Below are 23,207 nucleotides of genomic sequence, written 5' to 3'. Positions count from 1 at the left end.
AGGTGCGGAAACCACTTCAAATTACAAAAACATAAGGAACTATATTCTCAAAACGCGGAGCACATTTCTTGCCGAGGAAAAATAGCGGAGTGATACGGACCGGGTACTACTTTCTCTAGGGCACCTATTTGTGTTGCCAGCTGAACCTAAAAACAAGTTGCATAGTGTTTGAAAGACTAATTATTTATGCTTTATAGTGACTGTAGGAAAAATATAATGTGTAACACGAGTGCAAAAGGCCTTTGCTGCACTCGAGATCATTCCACACTCGCCTGTGGCTCGATCGTGCGAAAAAAATTGCTCTCGTGTGCAGCAAAGTGCCACTTTACCCACTAGTTACACAAATAACTATTTTTGTGAATTCAATTTGATTAAATTTACAATTTCCATCCCAAACAGAGTGTCTTTTTTTGTCACTAAGCAAAACAACTTTAGAGCAGAAAACCCTAAGGTAGCAGGTGCACGCAAAATGTTAAGAGGATGAATTAAGAGGATAAACTACACACAAGAAACGACTGAGTATGTTGAAAATCTAGGCCTAAATTATTTTTTATGGTCTTCAGTGCTTTAGGAATAATGCAATAAAAATACAATTTTAGAGTTCAAACCTTACTTAAAATGTAGTTGAATAAATGTTTGTAGCAAACTGATTGTGATATTGAAGAGCATTTTGTAGATAAATTAAATTTCATTATCTACAACAAAGGTTTGTCATTGCATTTTTTTCCCCCAAAGACAATAAAAGGATGAGGGGTGGTGATAAACTTTTCCATTTTGTCATTGAAAAACAACCAACTTAGACTCAAATCTTACAGGCTTTATGTTAATTAGTAAACTTTTGTTTAAGTCTGTTGTAATGTAGTTAGGAAAGTTCAATCAATTGTTTTTTAAGAGAGTAGAAGGAAAACAGTAATTAGTGGCATCCTTGAAAATATTTGTTATTAAATTAAGGATAGGTAAAGTTTTGTGTAATGTGTTTAATCTTTTCACTAAAGTGGCAATTACATAGTTTTAATTTTGATTACATAAAAAAATCCTGATTTTTCTCATTGTTCCTTGCAGGCTGAGATTTTAATTCTATACGGTATTCTTAATTTTTAGCAATCCTTACAAAGTTTTAAAAAATTCCAGACTCAACTGAGGTCTAGAGGGCAATTCCAGCTTGAGAGGAAAATAAAGATTGATCAACACCTCAAATATTGTGTATGTATTTATATGATAAGCCTACGTATGCCCCTTTTACTTGCAAGTGAAGTGTCTATAACCACAGTAACTCAAGTAAAATTCATGATAAAATTTGGTACAAACATGTAAAATTACATTTGTCAAGTTTGCAAACCAGCTTGATTAAATACTATTCATATGGGGGTTTTGTGGGAGAAATTTCCCCTATTTTGACCCCAAAAACATAAGATTTTGCAATTTATATCCAAACTATTTTGCAGGGCTTAAAAAACAAAAAATAACTTAATATATTGAAACTTTGTTGTTAGTCTATGATTGCAAAGAAAATTTAAAGTTATAAAAGTTTGCTTATGGATATATTTTGATGTAATTTGGCAAATTTATTTATTGCATACTGCTTAACATTGTAAAAAAAAGTACTCTGTAACCTCCCCTTTGGCAAAAAACCCTAAGTACTCATTAAATCTATTGTTATTTAAATAGGGAATAGATCTGACCAAGGAAACATTTTAGTGAAAACCATGCAAAGGGAAATTTGGTTAGTATGCAGGTTTACTGCGACGGGGGTTTTTAAAATTTGTAATTAGTTCTGGCAAATTTAATATTGGACTTGATCATTATGTATCTGATCCTGATCTAAGATACCATCTACATTTATAAAGAAACTTTGTTAATATTCAAAAGACATAACCAAGCTATGTGATTTTTAAATGTCCAAAAGCATACAAAAAAAAAAAAACATACAAAATATTTAATCTTTTATTCAAAACTGCCCCTTAATAGTTTTGTAACACCAACCGAAACATAGAATACTATGAACAGTGTGGTATTCATCGTATATATGGTTTAGAGGATTTTAAGCAATATGGCTACTGAGATGCTCGCTGTTTAGTCAGCACTGCTCGTGAGGGTCTACTAACGAGCAAGCAGCGTAAGTGTGCTACAGACAAGCCACCATTTACAGCTCCTTGCATTCTCCCTCCGAGCAACTCGGCAGCCGTCCCTTCTAAAAAGTTTATTAAATATTCATTAATGACCTTGTTTGACAGGGAAATATTGTCTGAAATTGTTAGTATCTTATTGTTTTGAGAGATTTAACTATAGGGTTGGTTAAAAAAGTTTGTTAATATACAATAAAATTTATTGTAAGAGCAAAAAACTTTTTTTTAGCTTATTTAGGGTGAAATTAGGGTGAATTGAGGGCAATCCTATATATTAATAGGCAAGCATGTTTCTTGAAAACCTTTTTTCTCAGGGGAAATCTACACTTACTGATAGAAAGATATTTTCCTGTGGATGTGCAGAACCCCTTTGTAAATTAAAATAGGCTAAAAAAGAATTTAAAAAAGTTTAAAAATAGTAAAAAAAATAAAGTAAAATAAAAGTAAAATAAAAAGTAAAGTTAAAAAAATATCATGGGCTTATGGGTTGCCATGCTGGCAACGAAATTACAACGAAATATAAACAAAAAATCAAAACAAACTGAAGAAATTCCAATCACATATTTTATTTACAGTGTGGTGTGAAAATAGAACAGTCTGTACATTACATATTTTTGGTCGAGTTTTCAACCACTGGACGACCCCTAGTATTTATAATTATGTAACAAAACTCAAGCTACTGTGAGTAGAGATGAATGATTCTCCATGCATTTTTTTTGGAGTTGAAATTAAAATGTGAAAATGTGATCACTTTAGCTGTGTGAATATCAATAATATCATTATCACTGGAAGAAACCAACCCTTTAAAGGAGCTAAATACTTCAACCTCCTTCCAGAAGAACTTAAAACAACGAAATAATTCACCCACTTTCAAGAAAAATATCATAAACTGGCTCCTGGAAAGTCCCTTCTACGCTGAAAAAGAATTCATCCAAACATGACTTTAAAATAATCGGTTTTAGTCCTCGACAAACCACCTGTAAATATGCTATGAAGCTGTACTGTTCTCAATAAATAAGAATATAAAGAATATTGTTTATTGTCTATAGAAGATGATACTGATAAACTATGATAACAATTAATATTCAAGATCTTTTGGTATTAAGTAGGAATATAAGTATTACAATAGACATCATAATCTATCTTCAGTTAAGTTATACAAAAATGTTAAGTACAGTAATAATATGTTTTCTTAGGTCAGATTGGTGAAGCCAAGTCATACTTACTTTGGTAGGTTATCAGGGTTGGAAGTTTGAGTGGTCCGGTGAACCTTTGCGAGGTCTGAGGTAGTATCACTTATTATCTCATCAGAGAATCTGAAATGCTGAAAACAGGAACACAAAATATAGTCAATAATTTACCATTCTTATCACCAAGTTGTCCCTAAACATAAGTTTAATTAAGCAGATTGTAGATCACTTTGCTCAATTTAGGAGTTGAACCATAGACTAACCAACACAAGGTTGAACTGTTCAGTGGATAATCATCTTGCTCTAAGTTTATTATATCTTCCCTGTACTCTGTTCTACAATGCAAATTGTCGGTTTGCTGAGATCTATTGCTAAAATCTAAACTACTTCGCTAGAAATCTGTTCCTTCCATCTCATGCCAAATAAACTGCTGGTATTCAAATGATGAACTGTGTGTCTGATGTCAATAGATTTATAAAATTTCTTATTTTGTGTCTACTTGATTTCTTTTTGTAGCATTTGTTATTTCGTGCATATTTAAATGTTTCGAATTGGTGGGTAACTAATAGAACTTACCACAGTTTTTTAATGAAATTCGGGAAATTCCCATACAGGGAATAAGCTATTAATGTAGGTCTCATAGTAGACGTAGATCAGGGATGGATTTACTTTTTCATTTTTATATCTCCAAGCCAAAAATATCATCCGTTCAAATTCATGTGGGTTTTACATATGTGTCTGTTAGTATGATAACTCGAGTAAAAATCATCCAATATGGATGAAATTTTGTCCAAACTTGTAAGCCTATGATTCTTACAGGTTGTGACCCAGCATGATTGGACAATGTGAAATGGGTTTTTATGTGGTAAAAATTAGTTTCCCCATTGATTATTGAGCTTCAAAACATAAATTTTTGCAATTGCTTTCCAAACATTTTTTTAGAGCTTAAAAATTAATTTAGTAAACTGATTAATTAATCTTTTGATTAGTTAAGATTACAAAAAGAAGTAAATGAAATTGTATGCCCAATGATCCGAAAATTATAATCCCCATGTAATTTTTATGGTGAATAAGTAAAATGTTGTAGTTAGATATGGATATCTTCTGTATATTTAATTCCGTAAGCGAATCGGTCCCCACGAAATATCTCGAGCTATGAAAAAGGTAGCATGGCTGTTGAGGATTCATTTTAAAGTTTAAGGTCCAAGGACGGTGGAGAAAATATCAGTAGTATCAAAAATTACCCCTGCTCTGCCCCACAGGCTGTGAAAGATGCAGACATTTCCTAATGGAAGTACTGCTACAGTGTTTCTACTGTATAAGCTGTTTTAAATATACCAACTGATGTAAAAATTACACGTATTTGTTTGTTTATTGATTTTAGTGTTCTGTTTTTAGGTTAGAAAAATGCTAATGCAGTTTTGAAATCTGTTGTGTAATAGGGGAAGACCACGACTACGAAGGAGAGTTAGAAATGGTGCACAGCATAGGGAATGGAAGGCCAAATTACAACAGAGGTGAAGGGCAGTAATTGATGCTATGGTCTCCTAGTTTTGATCTAATTTGGCAAATTCATACTAAGCTATTGACGTTTAATTTTATTAATCTTTATTAGTTTCCCTGCCGCAGCAAACTTAACTACTCATGAAACCTATATTTAAATAGGGAATAAATTTGAAATTTTAGGAAAATATAATGAAAACAAATCAGGGAAATGAAACTTTGCTTAGTCTACAGGTTTGCTGTGGTGGGAGTAGTTATATTTACTATTTACTCACAAGTTTAGCTAGCACTGCCTGGCTGTGAGATATCTGATGTTGAAGAGCTCGCAACTCCTGCTGAACCAACTCCCGCACCTTGTCTTCCCCCACCACCTGTATAACAAGATGCTTTAACTTTATTGCACAGAGAAGTAAGGTACAGCGGAAACAATGGTACTTAAGTGGTGTCTAGGACAAAGTCCCTCTAATGTACTACAACGCTCACGGAGGAGGAAGACCCCGTGCCTTGTGCGATAGGAATTTACGCACAGTGCTCGCTGCTTGGGCTCTTCCTTACTCATCACAAGTATATTTTCACAACACTTAGAGCTGGAAGCACAAGGACATCCTACAAGCAAGTTTTTTTTTCTTTCTTAATTTTAGAGGGAATGCTGTTTCTATTTATATTTTACCAGATATACAGTTTTTACAGTATCTGTTTGAATTGTACTGCCATAAATTAAATGAGTAGACACTCCACTCCTTTAAGTAAGGGAGGAACAGAGGGCTGGCTTACAAGTGACGATGGGATTGCATCACAGCTGGAACAGCTTATTGTGCACAAAACGGAGGAGACTGTCTACTTCTTTAATCTATGACACTACCCTGCTTGCATATTCAAAGTTTATTTCTATTCAGAATTTGTTATTTCCAACTATAGAACAGAGAGACAAATAATACTAAGAACCTATCTTTAAGAAAGAACAATTACATAGCTACCAAAACAGATATATACTCAAATGTATATTATAGTTTTGCATTATTTAAAATGCCTTGAGGCAAGGCAACGTGAGGAAATAAAACATCAATTTTAAAAATACACAAATAAGTTACATAAAACTCTTCGGTTATTAAATTATTTTTTTAACGTTTTAAGCACATGCTGAGAAACCTTTATTCAAAATAATCATCACTAACCACAATAATAACTATTGCAGCCAGTTAGGAGAATCTTTTGAGAATGTAAGGATGAAAAATAATCAAAACATTTTAACCTATAAAAAGTTAGCTGAAATTTAGAGAGACAAGGGGATGATTTATGTCCCTGTAATGCCAGCCCTACATTGATTGATGCTTGAATCAAGCCTTATGAGCACCACTTTACTGTCTGTCTTACGCCTCTTTCACACGACGCGGCGCGCGCCGTGCGGCGCCCGCCGGATCCGGCGTAGGGCTATGGGAGTATATGAGTCCTTTCACACTATGTCCGGCGCGCGCCGCGCGGCGAATTCGCCGCACGGCGCGCGAGTTACCGCCGGATGCACCTTGAGCCGGACGACAGCGCCGCGCGGCGTCCACGCCGGACAACTCGGTGAAGGTGCATTGGTTCTTATGGGAGCTTTCACACGGTGCGGCGCGCGCCGCACGGCCCAGCCCCTACGCTGCCTCATTTTAGGCAAACTACCTGACCAAGAGGGTGCAACAGTTAATTAAGAAATTATATATCGTTGTATCGGAAAATAATATATTTAAAGTTATTACAAAACATACATTTTTATGTTAATCCCATGCAAATCGACCAACTTAAAGTATTAAAACAAAAATTTTCCTTTAATAACTAGAGAAGAATATTTAGTATTAAATTAATTAATTAAAAAATTAAATTAGTAATTTATACGTAATGAAACATTTTTTTTTACTTCTAGAATACAATATTTTCAGATATGACGAATACTTATATATAATACGTGAAGGTGATTTCTACGAAATACTACTCCTCCTTTAATAATGAACCGATTTTTACAAACAATGTGTCAAAATTAAGTATTTGTTGTGTACACGCCAAAATCCCCCTTTCACCAATTCCTGTAGTTCACCAAGTCCTCGGGCTTTGCCCCTCAGGCCATCAAAATCCCAATGTATATATTTCCCAACAGACTAAAAACTGTGAAAGTTCTTGAACTCCCATACCGATTTGCATAGTTTAAGTTACGTGATATGACTATTTATTTTTCCAAGATCTTTCACTGGGGAGATTCTTGGTCATGTCATTTACTTATATTATGCATTTTACTAATTGTTCACAGTTGTACTGAACAGATTGTAAAATAAAATAAAGTTAAAAAAATCTTATGAAGACAAGATTTTGTTTAGTTAAAAGGACGAATAATTTGTATTAATTACAGCTGTTCATAGTACACACATGATACACACAAGAGTTTTCGTTTTCAGTTTCGATAGATGGAGTGGAGTGAGCGTTCGTTTTCAGAGTGAGTTCGTTTCCAGTTTCGATAACTGGAGTGGAGTGATTGGTTACATTATCTTTGAGTTGACTCTCACACGTCAACGGAAATAGTGACAGTTATTCGTAAAAAAAATTTAATATTTTGCAATTGCTCAAATTCGAGCAACAGGTGCACTAGTTTATTATATTTAAAATTATCCTATTCATTTAATTTGAACTTTTAAGTGGAGTATTCATTTAACAGCCACAACTGAACAGAAAATAATAAATATTTAGGAGTGCCGTACGGCGCGCGCCGCACGAAACCGTACTAGTGTGAAGACACACGCTTGTCCGGCGCAGCGCCGCGCGGCGGACGCCGTACGGCGCGCGCCGCTTCGTGTGAAAGAGGCGTTCCACACAGTTGTGTGAGCAATAGCGAAAACCATACCATTGAATGGTTTATGGTCAATAATAGCTGCTTGTCTAATAAGAAGTAGGTTATGAGTATAATGTATAAATGTAATGTTTTATTTTATTGTAGGCGCCAGAGAGGCATATACTGTTGTTTACCAAAAAGCATAAAATTCAATTTCTGCTTTGGTGTATACTCAGTTGTTAAATTTTTTCCTTCAGGTACCTGACAAGGTAGGTTTCTTTGCACTGATTATAGCACGCAAAGTAACTAAATGCTGCACTCATTTTTTCCCCACTCCAGTATTCCAACCAAACAACACAAAACAGTGTGCTTTTATTTGGCACGAAACGTGCACGATTGAAAATAAGTTGGCACTTAAAAATACTACTACCACGATCACTGGTGTCGTCCAACGCTTGGATTTAACCTAATCTAAAAAAGGTGGTGTAGGATAGTGTTTGGAAGACTAATTATTTATATGCTTTATAGTACGGTAACTGTAATGTGTAATGCGAGTGATAAGTACCACTTCGCACACTAATCACACAAATAACTATTACATATGTCATATTGAAACAATAAAGTTTCAAACAAATTTGCCTTTAGATACATATATATCTAAGAAAACTACTTTTATACTTTGTATAGCACCACAATGTTAACTCAATGATTTGTAGGAAAATAAAGTTTACTCTCACATAACTCAAATCTAAGAATGTACCATTCTCCTGAGACTGTGGCAAAAACATGAGACAAAAATGAGACAAGGATTGTATATAAACCCAGGAGGATTGTCCCAATAGTACATGTCTGGTTCACACTGTGGGAAGGGGTGAAAGGGGTAAGAGGGGTAGCAGACCGAGGAGTGGGGGGGGGGAGCTCTTGTTATTGCACACCTTTTGTTCTCCGACTTCACTTTTGTTTTCATTTCAAAAACAGATTAAGACACCATTTAGCCTTTTGCTTTTCATAGCTTAAGTCACTAATAGGTATGTTTTATAATGTCATTTTTTGACCGATGAGCTATATATTCAGTTTAACACGAAATAACTCAAATAAGTTGTATAATATGTTAAATGAAACAGCTACAGGTTTATTTAAGGAGGAATCAAGAGGTGTGCATACACAAATAATCTCTAAGCATACCGAATTCACAAAAAATGTGTAAGGGTACATCAAATACTACTAAAAATTTCTAACTTTTTCTGATGTGCCTACCCAATATTGAATCGAAAATAAAGAATGTGATTTTTTCAAAGGACTTATTTTGATTTGGAAATTTTAAATTTTCAATCTGGCAGTGGGGAAGACTAGAGCATGGGAGTAATGTCCTAGAGTTTGGGTTTTAAAAATCACAATAATCAATGGCAGTTTAATATTTCATGGTGTTTTTTTTTCTGCAGATAGCCCAAGAAAACAAATATTATAGTAGGATGTCTAAAAGTTGTTGCACAACTAATAAAAACAAAATCATTGTTAAATCTTGTAGTCAAATAGTTTTAAGTATTTTAAATAAAAAGTCTTAAATAGATAAACCGACCAGATAGCAGTCCAAACAAAGTACAAACTGTTTGTTATGTACATGTGTACCTATATGATATTACTATTTTATGTAACTGCTATTCTATGCTAAGTAGAAGTATTATTTCTACTCTCTTCCGCTTTTTCCAGAATGAGGTCACATTCATGGTGATGAATGAAATGTTTATACCAATAAATCTTTATTTGAATCTACTTTGTGTTGGAATTATTAAGACCCATAAAAGAATACGACTGTTTATTATTCTCACTGATTCATGCTACCCATTAATCTTAGATGCTTAAGTGACCATAGCAACCCTCTTAAATGAAATTGCTCACTTGAAATGGCTTTTATAGTAGGACAAAGTCCAAGTTAGCTAGATCCATCAATTTAAGAAATCAACATAACCTCTTAGTCTTAGGTCTTACACAAGGAGACCTTCTGTATTAAAGATTTTCCTCGACAAGTGATATACAATTTTTCTTTACTCTGCCAACTTGTAGACTTACCTGAACCTCTGTTGTATTCAGCTCGATCACTTCCCCAGTCTGTGCAGTAGCTCCCTGCGATGTTTCTGAACTGGAACACAACAACTAATGTCACAACATTCAATAATAAGTGGTATGATACAAAAATCCCTATCTTATGGATTTAATATGGATTGAAAGATTTAAATGACTGTAATGAGCTTTACAAGCTATATAATGATATTAGGGGTAGTATAAAATCAAGGGTAGGTGTTTGAAAATTACACTAGTTATCAAGGGTGACTTGTTATTGAGGTTTCAAAAAATAACATTCACTTATCAAATAAACATGTTTTTTGAAATGTCTTTACATTTTGATATATTGTAAGTTACAATTTTGCGATATGGTAACAACTTTTTTTTGTAAAGGGTTAAAAAATAGTTTCATGTACCAGGTACTAAATTTAATAACCTTTAGTTGAAATGGTTAGGGTGATTTTAGAAGTTTACTTTAGATGATTTACTGTACTTTGGAATTTACAGTGTAATAAGAAGCATAGTTATGATGAGATCGAGTTAGATGTTTACTAAATGTACCAAACCTAAGCAAAACCCACTTAGCCAAGTATGATAGCCCTACTTCTTGCTTCTAGTTAACCTAATTACTAATTGCTATTGTGCCTTTATTGTCTACTAGCCGCATACCCGTGGGTCAAGTTGAGGAAGAGACAATTATTATGTTCCCTAGATCTGCTGTATGTAGATAGACTCTTATTAATTTATTATTAGTAATAACTGGCTACATAAACATAACTGTAAATAATCCATCCATTCCATGTATCACAGCTTTTTGTTTCTGCTTGGTACAAATTAGCTGTTGTCATAAATTAAAAAATATATATAGTGCTGCACCCTGTTGGTAAACCTATTTAATTCCATTTAAATATGAGTACTCATAAGGTTAACATGGGAAACTTCAGAGCCACTGGGGCGGAGCCCTTTTGACGGATCTGCGCCAAACTTCACACAAACCATCCTTGAATAATAATTAATAATGCCTGAAAGTTTCATTACAATCCGTCGAGTGGTTTCGGAGTCCATAACGTTCAAATATATACAAACTTCCTCTTTTATAAAGATATATTTAGATGGTTATGGTTGTTTTTTTTTTCATTTTGGAATATCTGGCTTGCATTATTGGTTACGAGGTTTAATAGGGTCCAAAACAAAATGTTGCCAAGACAAAATAAGTACAATATGCAATATTACCTTTTCAAGATTATGTTAGCTTAGTTGTGAAAATTGGTTTTAATATAAGTAGGACGGCTGGAAAAGGGTTGTATCAAAGAAACCCCTTATTATTGTATATCGATTCAAATTAGCTGTAATTATTTTACAGCTGATGTGTTATTGTATCAAAAGTAGAAAGCCTTTGTATAAGTTTCCATCATCAGTGGAAGTATCACTCTAAAAGATTCATCATTGTATGCTTTAAATTTTAAATTTTAGAAAAGATTTACACTAATTTTCCTTTTAAAACTAATATAGATGGAAAGTTTATATACTAGTACGTTTTTATGCTATGTAATTATGATTTTGAATAACTTGTGATCCTTTTCTCTAAACAAATTCCCGCATTAGGCTATTTTTAACTACACATTATTATTCACCAACATATTATATTTTATAAAAACATCTTGTATGCTTAGAGTGCGGTACGGATTATGCCTTGTTAGGTTTTGAACCTGTTACCTTTTGGCACATGTGGAAAGGCAGTTTCCCATGCCTTGCCCTCAACATGTCGCTTCTGAGCTGGGCCCCGTTGTCATCACTTCTTGTCGCCCACCTGAAACCCGACATTATTGATTGATATCACAATAAACATAACATTATAGCCTACGTTTAAATTGTTCTTATATTCTAAAGAAAAATAAACGGTATCAACAATTTGACATACATTTTCCCAATAGCTTCTCAACAACCTAAAACGGTTGTGGTAGTAACTTTGATAAAGGGAAAATCACAAAAGTTGCAATAACTTTTAAACTGTAATTTTTAACGGATTTGGGGGTTGTACAATTTTGTTCAGAATTTAAAGGGCCATAACATACTACATGCTTATCAAAACCGTGTGAGCAATTTTTGAGAAAACTCTGTTTTCCGTTATTTTATCGGGTTTCAATGAAAAATCACCATTAAAAATCTAAATTTCAATGAAAGTGGTGAAAACACCTGAAGATATTATGGATTAGATATACCAAATTTAATCAAAATCGGATCACAGGTGTGGTCTGTAGATCTGTACACACCCACACATACAGACACTCACAGACAGACATACACACACAGACATCACTTCGAAAACTTTTTTGTGTTCAGGTGGGACCAAAACGAATATATATACACTTAAAAGTCAAACTCGAAAATGTAGACTAAAACAATATTTTATCCATACCATACGGTAACTATGGTATATGGAGAGAAAGTACAAATGAAGCTGAGTATATAGTGTTACCGTAGATAAAAGTTCTGTCTACTCCTTTTATCTATGGTGTTACCCTAGAAGAAAATAACAAAATGTCCCCCAGAGAAGTCAGTAGTATTTTGAAGGTCCCAGCTCTTTTTGACCACTGGGCTAATTATTTTGCACTAACATTTTAAAACCCCCCCCTTTTTGCTGGGGGCTCTTCAAACCTCCCCCAGATCAAACTCATTCTTGATCCTTGTCAGGTCTACCCAAAAAATTTTTACTGGAGAATTATTTCGTTAATAAATGGTTCTGGCAATGGCACCAATTAGCAGTAACTTTTAACTTTTTATTGAATACTCGTCCCTCACATAATATGTTTAATGTACTGAGAAGTGTCAATGTCATTCTGGAATACTCATATTTACTATCTAGAGTTGTTTTAGCGTCTTGAATTACAAGATTCCTCAATTGTTTCTTATATATTATAATTGACTGTTCATATTTTAGAGAATGTTAAAACTACATCAACTATTATGTTCAGTATGTTTATTCTTGGGTATTCAAAACCCCTATTTAAATAAGGTACTTATAACAAGAAGAGAGGGAATGCTGCTCTCCTCTCAATGCTTGGGAATCCCCCATTTATTTAAGGTTAACTTTCAAATACAATTTTATCCTGCATTTAAACCATAGACAAAAAGAATGAAATATTTTTGTCTATGGTTTAAACATACAAGATGTCCTAAAAGTAAACAACCAAACTTTGAGGAATGGTTTGATCAAGAGTGCTATAAAGAAAACAAAGAATCAAAAATTAAATTTTTGAGAAAAATAAAATGAGGCACGCTTTGGGTAGCTTTAGGGATGGAGGGGTCTAGAGTTTTCGAGAAATTTCCGTGATTAAATAATCTCTTTAGTTCGAGCGAGATTGAATTTCTCTAAGACTTTTTCGATACGAGATAAAAAAATGAAAATAGAACGCCTTCATTGAGCGGAGCGAGCGAAGCGAGCGTAGCTCTTTGGGATCAACTTCAATGCAACAAATAAAGCAACATCACTCAATAACGGCAGAACACATTTCAGCTAAACTTAACAAGATTACTTAGACTAATAGTGAGATGGTTAATAAACAAACAAATTTCAGTTAGATAATGCTAATGCAATTTAAAACGAACTTAAAATTTCCAAATTTTAACATTAGGCTTATGGGACTAAAGTAGCCATATGACAGTTTTTTGTTTACAAGAAAAATGTAAACAAGAGAATCATAACGTATTTCTGAAGTTTCTAGACTTTTCTTTTAAACGTTTTTAAACCATTCCAATGATTTTAATAAACAAGAAAATGCCGTTAAAACATTTTTTAAGGCACGGAATTCACTGAAAATCGAGAAAATATACGGAACTACTTTCTCAATGCGCGGAGCATAAACAAGGAGCGGAGGGATACGGGCCAGTGACTACTTTCTTAGGAACCTATATTTGTGTTGCCAGCTGATTAGAAACAGCCAATGTTAGAAATCAGGATTTAAATAAGCGATATATCGAACCGCATCGAAATCGATATTTAATCCGATAATACATCACAGGTTATATTATGTTGAATTACATCAACGGTGCAGTAAGTTATTATACTTATTAATAAAACGCAGATTGAACACTGATCTAATTTAGGCATGTGGGGAAGGTAGGTCGGGGTTTATGAGTATTCGTGACTACATTAAGTGTTTTGAAGTAAGGTTAGATTAGGGAGGTAAAGTGTAGGTTATAGGTAGGTGATCGAGTTGTTTACAGTATTTTGTGTTGCACCATATAAATTTTATCTTTTGGAATAGTTGGTTAAACGGGGAAACGATTTCAAAAATGTTTGCATATGGTCTTAACAAACCATTTACTGTATTCTAGCATTGACTTTATATAAAGTCAATGATTCTAGCAAATTACTACATAAAAACCAAATGAAAAGAAAATTTGGATTTAGACCTTTGACCATAGCAAAACCAACATATAATTTATGAAATGTGAAAAGTTGTATATCATTAAATACTATTCTGTAATATTAATAATTGTTAGGCAAATCCTCATTTTAGTGGCTCGGCTGAAAATGGAATCTGCGTTTTGTGAAACAGTAATTTGGTAACAATTCAGTAATTTCAAATGTTGACAACAGTAGCCTATCCTATATAAATACTGTTATTTGATTGCCAAGCCACTGACTATACATACGTCCAGTTACAACCGTAATAAGTAAATAATTAATTACCTGGACTTATAGAAGTACACTTTTAACCAAGGTATGGATAATCGTCTAGGCTTGTCCAGAAGTATGTAGATAATATAATTTCTAATTATATTATCTACATTGTATTTTTAAGGCATGACTTCCCTTCTTATTGAGTGAGGTGAATAAAAACAAGTGATAGCTTGAGAGTGTTCACTAAGCAAGTCTAGTCTACTCTTAAATAACATGTGAATAAACACAAGAGTTCACTCGCGAGAGTTGTCTTGTGGTACGGAGGGTTCCCTCTTGCGCCGGCAAGTGATCACTTGTAGAGAACACTTGTGTTTTAAAGAGAACACTCGTTTTTCATAATAAAAACAAACAATTTAACTTGGGCAATTTAAATGTTTGCAACAGCTTAATTTTGCGGCCAAAGTAATCAGATTTAGGATATTAGGACGTTTTTATAGTTTGTTATCAAAAGAACATACGTTGTTAAGTTTGGTGCAACAAAATAGATACATAGTATTCATTTTAATATTTACTTATCTAAACTAATGGTTTGTTATCGTTAAAGAGAACATTTTTTTTAGTTGTAGTACGTAATGAAAATAAATTATGTAGTTTCAGTTTTGTATAACAATTAAATAAATTCATTATTAATAAACAGACATATTTATTTACAGAAACCTATTTACATTTACTGATATAACAATTGTTCACAGTAGTTCGGTGAACTCCAATATCGACAGCTACCCCACTTTGATACCCAGGGCCACTCAAGTATCTTAAGAAAATTTCTATCTTTTCCCTTTTCGACAGAGCTCCACCTCGATTCTCAACAACATCATTCAAAAAATAATCTGACATGTAATTTACACTTGCATCCTCAAATCTGAGTAATTGTTTGCACTTGTTAGGGCTTATACTTCTTCTAATCCCATATTGTTTTCGTTCACGAATATGCATGAAAGCAGTAATTTTAGGCAAGTGAACAGTTACAAGTGTGGGTTGACCCAGACTTGTAAATCTAAGAGTGTTCTCTTTCTAGACAAGTGTTTGCTTTTTCTTTATTCACATGTTTTTAAGAGTTGTCTTGCATCAGAAAATGGTTCCCTTGTAGTGAAAGTGAACTCTTCCTTTATTCACTTGCTGACAAGTATTCACTCAAAATAATACAAGTGGGAGAGTTCTCTAGTTTTTATTCACCTCGCTCATTATTATTCTGTTTTCACTTAAATCAGCTGAATCACAGCCACCTCTAATACAGTATTAGAGGTGGCTGTGGCTGAATGCGATGTTTACTTATTACTTATGTTTAGGCCTACATTTCAGCCATCTTATTTTATTGTTCAATAAGTAAGTCTTTTTGCAGTTTTTACACATTGAAATACATGATTGATAATTCAGTTCATTTTAGTCTTTTAAAGGTGTTTTACTTTTGAGTCTTACATTAAAATAGCCCTACATTTTTCGTAGGCCTATGTTTTATCTTTGACTATCAATACAACTAAACATTCCATCCCCATGTTAAATTTGTAACCAGCTTTTTCATCAAAATCTTCTGTATCCAATGGCCAATGGTATTATTAAGGACAGTATTAAAATGCCGTCCTAATAATGGTAGAAGACCTACATTCCAGTTACATTACAATCATATCCTCCATCAAGAATAGTTGGTATTAACAATCATAAATTATTTCCAGCAAAGAAAGCTGAGTTTAACCGATTGCAGGGGTTGAAATGATGAGCAATGTTTATGTTGCACAGTTGAATTTAAATGTCAAATTTCCCCTCCTGTTGTAATACTTTTAATACTCGTTTTTTTAATAGTTGCTGTTTTTTTTTATACTTTAATATAGCCTACTTTAACCGATTGTAAGGAAGAAAAATGAAGTCCATTGTTTTTGTTGTACGCTACAGTTGAATTTGAATGTTAAATTTCCTTTCTCTTTTTTATACTTTAATGCCCTTTTTGGATGTTAATACCAGATTCCAACTACTGTAATATTTTCCTGGTCAAAACTACCATAATGCACTTTTGGAAGAGGTATCTGAATAACAATATGTAGTAAAAACAAATCTGAATTATTATAATTTTAATCAATAAAACCAGCATTAGTACATCTATTGACTTTTTTACATTTAGTTACTTATACAAATATCAAATCACGTTTGTTCCGCTCAACTGGCTTTCACCTCTCTGAAAGCAACCCTAGTATAAGAAACGCGACAACAACGCGCTCCTGTATTGCGGGTACTGCAGAGACTTTCTGAATGCGTTTTTCAATTGTGTACATCTCAAAAATCGGTATTTCTTTTATCCGTTATGACCCTTCCCGTCTACACTGGATATAATGGGTTTTACTGTATGTTAAACGAATAATTCCCGATGATAATGAGATATATAATCTTGTCTCAAATTATGATGAGAAAAAGGAATCTCGTCTCGAACTTACAATCCAGTCTCGTCCATCCCTAGCGTAGCTTTATTTTGCCATCATTTACAACTGATTTTTTTTGTATTTTTGACTCTGTATATTCAGCAAGATCTGGTCGTCGACGTCGAGGGAAATAATTAAAGTAAATAGAATGATCATATATTTGTTGTTCATCTTATTTAACTGGTACCTGAAAGCAAATCTTAAATACTAAATAAAAATGTATCTAACATTTCCAAATAAAATTTCATAATTCGTAAAAGTTCATAATTCACATTACGCTATTTATTTCATAATTCAAGTTATAAAAAATATTACGGCAACAATTTTAAATTATTTATCAAGTAGGTCGAATTTAATTCTTCCCCTAACATAGGTCTCTTTTATACTTTATTATACATAGGTACAAACTTACATAAATATCGGTTGTTTATGTAGAAAACTAAATGGCAGATATCTGGTCAACAAAGGATTTTGGGGGAAATTTCATTAATTTTTTATTCTGACCCACAAAAACCAATTCCTACAATTTGGATGTTTACCTACAGGACCCCCTGTATACTGTTAACATACAAATCAATGTCTTTAAAAAGTAACAAATTGATTTATAGGGTGATTCCAACATAAAAATCCAGAAATAATGAAAATTATACTACACAGCTTACATTTTTTTCAGGAGGCTATAACATCAATAAATTACAAGTATTTGATGATCCTTAAGGTTTCATAAAACAAAACAATATAACCTCCATATTACAACCCCATATGATCATATGACAAGACACAAAAATCTGTAGTTTGAGCTTCAAGCAGGAAACTAGGAATGTTTGACAGATTTAGTCATTGATTTTCATCGCATGACTTGGGACCATAATCCTTAGATGAACATTACTCTAATCATATCCCGCTTGGAAGTGAACTTTGTCCTTTGAAACTGCTCCAATAGTAAGTTTCTTCGGTGAATGATCAACGTTTGGCTATAAGACATTCATTCATAATTAATTCATTCATTCATTCACATTAGCTATGCTATGAGAAGAAGGATAAAAACCTTTTTACTACGTAAGTTTTGACTACAAACTCTAGAAAGAATTTTATGTCGAAGTTGCGAATTTGTGTGTTGTTTTAGCAATAATATTTGGCGTTAGGTACTGTTTAGGTAAATTACACAAGTCTAGTACTTTAATGAATTGATTAATTTATTATTCCCCCCTCCGCAGCAAACCTGTAGACTAAACACATTTCCATTTGCCTGAGTGGAATTTCACTTAAATAATTTCAGATTTATTCCATATTTAAATGGCATTTGATTAACCGAGTAAACTTATTCCTCTTCATATTTTCCCCGTGATTTCTCTGGTGGAAGGTTTTTACTAATCATTAGAGCTTTTTCTATCAAATCATCAAGAATGGAAGAATGTTAGACATTTTGATCAATTTCAATCACGCACTATGCTAAATCACATCAAAACAAACTAATACATAAGTCTGTATACGTTTGGATTGTGCAACAATGAAAACAGCTGATTTAAATCATTAAAATAAACCGTAAAACACTAGCGTGCGTAGTGTGTAAATGGAGAACTAATTAATAACCAGGAAAGTAAAACAATTTGGAGAGGGAAATCAGCTGATCACTATTCCTCGCTCTAAATTAGAGTTTTACAGACCGTAAAGAATTAATTTTATTTTTCGAAACTTCTATGGACAGTTTAAAAATCTTAAAAATGAAAGAGGAGATTTTACGTGTTTTATTACGTTGAACTTTCTAGCGAATTTCCCATATAGGGAATAAGCTATTACCGTAGTACTCATGGTAAGACCTGGACGCGGGACCGATTATATATATATATATATATATATATATATGTGTGTGTGTGTGTCCGTTAGCGCGATAACTCGAGCAAAAATGATCCGATTTTGATGAAATTTAGTACAAACGTGTAAACCTACATTTATTCGAACGATTTCGCGATCCAGCATAATCGGACCATGGGAACAGGGGTTTATGGGGTAAAAATGGATTTTTCCCATTTTTGACCCTAAAAACAAAAAAAATTCAATTTCTTTCTAAACTGTTTTGTAGAGCTTAAAAAAATAAATGATTTAGTATATTGAAGCGCTGTTGTATGCCTAACTGTCACGGAGAAAATTCAAAAATAGTGTAATTTAAAATCCCCATGTTATTCTTATATGGAGAAAATGAAAATTGTTGTACTTTACTTGTTTATGGATATACTAGCTGTACCCACGGGCTTTGCACCGTTTAACTTCATAAGTATTCGCATGGCTCAATCACGTCCCGATTGATGTTCGTTCGCTACGCTCACTCACCTTTAGGTTGGAGCTCGTTCGCTGTGCTCACTTGTTTTCAGGTTAGCTACGCTAACTCGCCTCCAGGTTGATGTTCGTTCGCTACGCTCACTCACCTCTTGGTTGCAAATTAGCTGTTTTCATAAATTTTAAAAAGTCATCCCTTTTATTGTTTATAATACTTTGATAAAAGTTTTTATGTTTTAATATTTAACATTGGAGAATTTTAACGTTGTTAAGTGCACAGGTGGGCTGCGATTGGGGTTTAATACATTTGGACTTATTCAAAAGTAAAATAGTTTTCTGTGCTGCACTCTGTAGAAACACTGTGGCACTATTTCAAATCATGACTAATGCTAATACAGAATGTTGTAATTATTCAAACCTACAAAACAGTTGGTGAAAGTAAACATCTGCTTTTAAATCTATATATTAATTTGAAACTGTTTTTCTTTGTCACAGCTATTTTGAGAGAAGGGCTGGGCGTAGAAACTCGGTAGAGGTGTCTAAAGAAAGGTCTTGGTCTGTAGATGAGCCATCAAAAGAAAAACATGGTGAATTCCCTTGGGGCTCTGCCCCCGTGGCCTTTTAATTCCCATCCCATGTTATTCTTATGGAGGAAAACGGGGTTTTTGTTACAGCTAATTTGAGAGAACGGCTGGGCGTAGAAACTTGGTAGGGGTCTCTAAAGAAATGTCTTAGTCTGTAGATGAGCCATTAAAAGAGGAATGAGGTAAATTCCCTTGGGGCTCTGCCCCAGAAGCCTTTAAAGTTGCCTCTTCAGATTTGTTTACATTACGACGATATGCATAATTCTACACTACTTTTTAATGCAACAGCTGTTAATATTTAAATTGTGATTTATTGAATTTGTCAAAATGAAGTACAGTATTTGCAATGGATTTTTCTGATTTTAAAATTGATTTTCTTCTGCATTGTGTCATGTTTTGCAATATAATGTTCTATTACCAAATCAGTGGAAAATCCTAATATCACAGTAACTTTAAAAATTATTTCTTATGGAGTTAACTTATATCTATTGTATGGGTTGGTTTCTGCCTTTTTTACCACTTCTTGGAGATTGTACGTAGGTGATATTCTTTGGCATATTGCATCTGTAGACAAAACTTGGGTTGGTGTAATTATTACAATGGAAAAAACGAGAAATTCTGGACAATTTGATATAGGCTAAAAATAAAACTGAATTAACACCGTGCTACATTTCTTGAGCAATCATTGAAATAACCGATTTGCAAACAATGGAAACATAGAAAAAGTCATATAACACAACCAAGTAGAAGAAGTAGAAATAATGTTTTTTTTACACTAAAAAAACAAGATAAGCTTTTTGAAAAAAGATAAGATATTTACAAAAGATTTTGATTATATCTAACTGTTGCGTAGATCGTGAGTATTTCCATAATCTTTGACTCGCCTGTAATGCTTCGCAATCGCTCGAATTCGAGCAACAGGTACACTAGTTATATTTATTTGTAAACATTGTAGATCAAAAAGTCTGACATTGGCCCACTTAAAACCCTCTGGGGCAGAGCCCTTTTGACAGATCTGCACCAAACTTCACTCGAACCATCCTTGAAAGATGCTTAATAATGCCTGAAAGTTTCATTACAATCTGTCGAGCGGTTTCGGACTCCATAACTTATATACACACACATATATATATATATATATATATATATATATATATATATATATACACACACACACACACAATGTATGTCATACATAGTTCCTCTTTTATAGATATAGATATTGATAACATTATGCAAATTTATTTATTTCATCCTATACTATTGACGTATGGTCAAAAACACTTTTTACCTTCCCCGTAGCAGCAAACCTAAGCACTCGTTAAATCTAATGTTATTTAAATAGGGAATAAATAACCTATGTCTTATTTATGGAAATATTTTAGTAGAAATATAATCAGACAAGTTGAAATTCGCTTAGTCTGCAGGTTTGCTGCGTTGGGGGTATTAATCGTCATTGCATGATTCATGTGGCATTGAACAGACCATCCAGATAACGAGTTTCATTGTTGTATCAGCTGATTGCCTGTTATTATTTTACCATCCAACATTTTGTTCTCTTACATTTTCGTTACACTTAAATCAATGATTCAAATTTTAAAACTTCCAAAACATAAAATGACTTTTCTTTGAATTGTAATTTTTCTAACAAAATTATTAAAGTGTCAGAAACTAATAAAAAGTGGCGATCAGCTAATGTGACATTTAATTCTTTACTCTTTCCAATGCAATAGGTTTGAAGAAATAAACAAGTCTGCTCTTTCATTTTGAAACGCACTGTACTTCCCGTCTCTTACATTGAATACTTTAAACATGCCATTCTAAATGTGAAATAAAACCTTGCTTCAGTTTACTATATGACGTTTAGTAAAAGAATGGATAAAATGTATTTTACAACAGAACAACCGGATCAATATGGTTGTGCCAGGCGCTGAGTATGGTTGACAACTAGTGAAAAGCCTACCGAACATCAGAATACTGTAGTGTTACAGCATCACTGCACGCAAGCACCGATTAATGCATCCTTTACCACAAAATAAATTTAGAAACTTTTTTTGTTTAGCATGTATAAAAGGAAGCAATTTTTGCCATCGACAACCTCTTTAATAACGTATGGATTTTAGGTACTTATTCAAACAATTCATTTTTGACGTCTTTGTATAGGTCAAGTATCAATGGCAACAATTTTGAAAATTTCTTATATTCTTGAATCAATTTGTTTAAAGAGCGCTATACATTCCATGAGTTAATTACTACATTACTTCAGACCCTTAGATGGTGATTGGCGGGATATGAACCCGGGACCTCAGGGTCTACCAGACCAGCTTGCTCTCCAATAATGTAAATTATAGAGTTTAGCTACTACACAACAAGAATCTATAGTTATACTTGGGTAGATTACACATTATATATTTTTAGTTTCAAGAATTGAGATGTACCGTTTTAATTTTGCATATATCTTTAAAATAAAACATAAGGTATAATTATTAATTTAAGTTCAATGTTTAATCTCGTCGACTAAGTTATTAGAGTCATTAAATTACCCTGTGAGATTGTTGTGGGGGTTTAATTTAAATGACAAATTAAGACAGTTGAGGAACAGGATATTATATCATCTCCCCTTTCCTCCGCAGGAAATTAATTACGTTTTATGCAATTAAATTAATACGCCGAGTATTTAGGTTAAACTAAATGTTCCTTCAAGTCTCGTGTTATATTAGAATGGTAAAATAAATAGTTCAGTGCTTAATATATTTTTTTTTTGTTGGAGTATAGACTTCATTTTTTTTTATTAAAAAGTTGAATATAATTTAGGATTCTAAATAATATGTTAACAACTTATACAAGGATCTGTTATTTAACATACTCCTTTATTATAACCATTTCAAATTAGCTAGTAGCATTGACTATTGGATACAGAAATTTGTTGTATTAATAGTCAAAGCTAGTAGGGACATTGTATATAGATGATGATGATTGGCGGGATTTGAACCCAGGACCTCAGGGTCTACCAGACCAGCTTGCTCCCCAATGTAAATTATATAGTTTAGCTACTACCTAGACATTCCATTCCCATGCTAAATTTGTCAAAATCGTCGTAGTTGATGTGAGCCACCGACAGATTGCGCTGATCTAAATTATTAAATTCTATCGAGTCCGGTTTGTAGAGTGCGATTTCATTTGATAATTTCCAAACTACTTTTTGCTCTTTTTTCTACGCCGGTGGCATTTTACGTGAGGTCAACGTGACGTGAGAGTAAAGTTTTTTTTTATGTTTCGGGAATTGAACCCGTACCTCCTACACTGAAGTCCGAGACGCGAACCACTAAGTTAACCAAAGTTTCCTAACTTAAATAAACACAGTAAAGTATTCGATTGACTGGAATTCCAACAGCCTACTACATATTTCATGTTTTAATAAGTTTTAATAAGTGATGTAAAAATACGATTATTTTCTTTGAAACCCATGAAGATATTCAGTATGAATAAAATCGATCAAAAATATATTTTATTATGAATCTTTTTTCATCAATCAGTTTCTAGTAAAACTGTTGACTATTACCTT

General features: G+C 33.3%; 1 protein-coding gene across 5 annotated transcripts in view; it reads right to left on the bottom strand.

Annotated features, from left to right (window-relative positions):
* Positions 1 to 23,207, bottom strand: part of LOC128988525 (uncharacterized) — a 146,986-nt gene that overhangs the window by 110,799 nt on the left and 12,980 nt on the right. For all 5 annotated transcript variants that reach the window (XR_008490395.1, XR_008490396.1, XR_008490397.1 and 2 more), the window contains exons 2-5: positions 11,400 to 11,493; positions 9,690 to 9,759; positions 5,095 to 5,190; positions 3,353 to 3,450 (exon numbers count right to left, since the gene is read on the bottom strand). Coding sequence is in view for 2 of the 5 variants with exons in the window: in XM_054409900.1 (XP_054265875.1) it covers positions 3,353 to 3,450; positions 5,095 to 5,190; positions 9,690 to 9,759; positions 11,400 to 11,431 (296 nt within the window). In the remaining 3 variants the exon portion in view is untranslated. The remainder of the gene's footprint in view (positions 1 to 3,352; positions 3,451 to 5,094; positions 5,191 to 9,689; positions 9,760 to 11,399; positions 11,494 to 23,207) is intronic.

Source organism: Macrosteles quadrilineatus, unplaced genomic scaffold (assembly GCF_028750875.1).
Source record: "Macrosteles quadrilineatus isolate MER2022 unplaced genomic scaffold, UCM_ALF_1.0 Scaffold_3__2_contigs__length_128488019, whole genome shotgun sequence".
NCBI classification, from domain to species: Eukaryota; Metazoa; Arthropoda; class Insecta; order Hemiptera; family Cicadellidae; genus Macrosteles; species Macrosteles quadrilineatus.
This window is presented reverse-complemented; position numbering and strand designations above follow the sequence as displayed.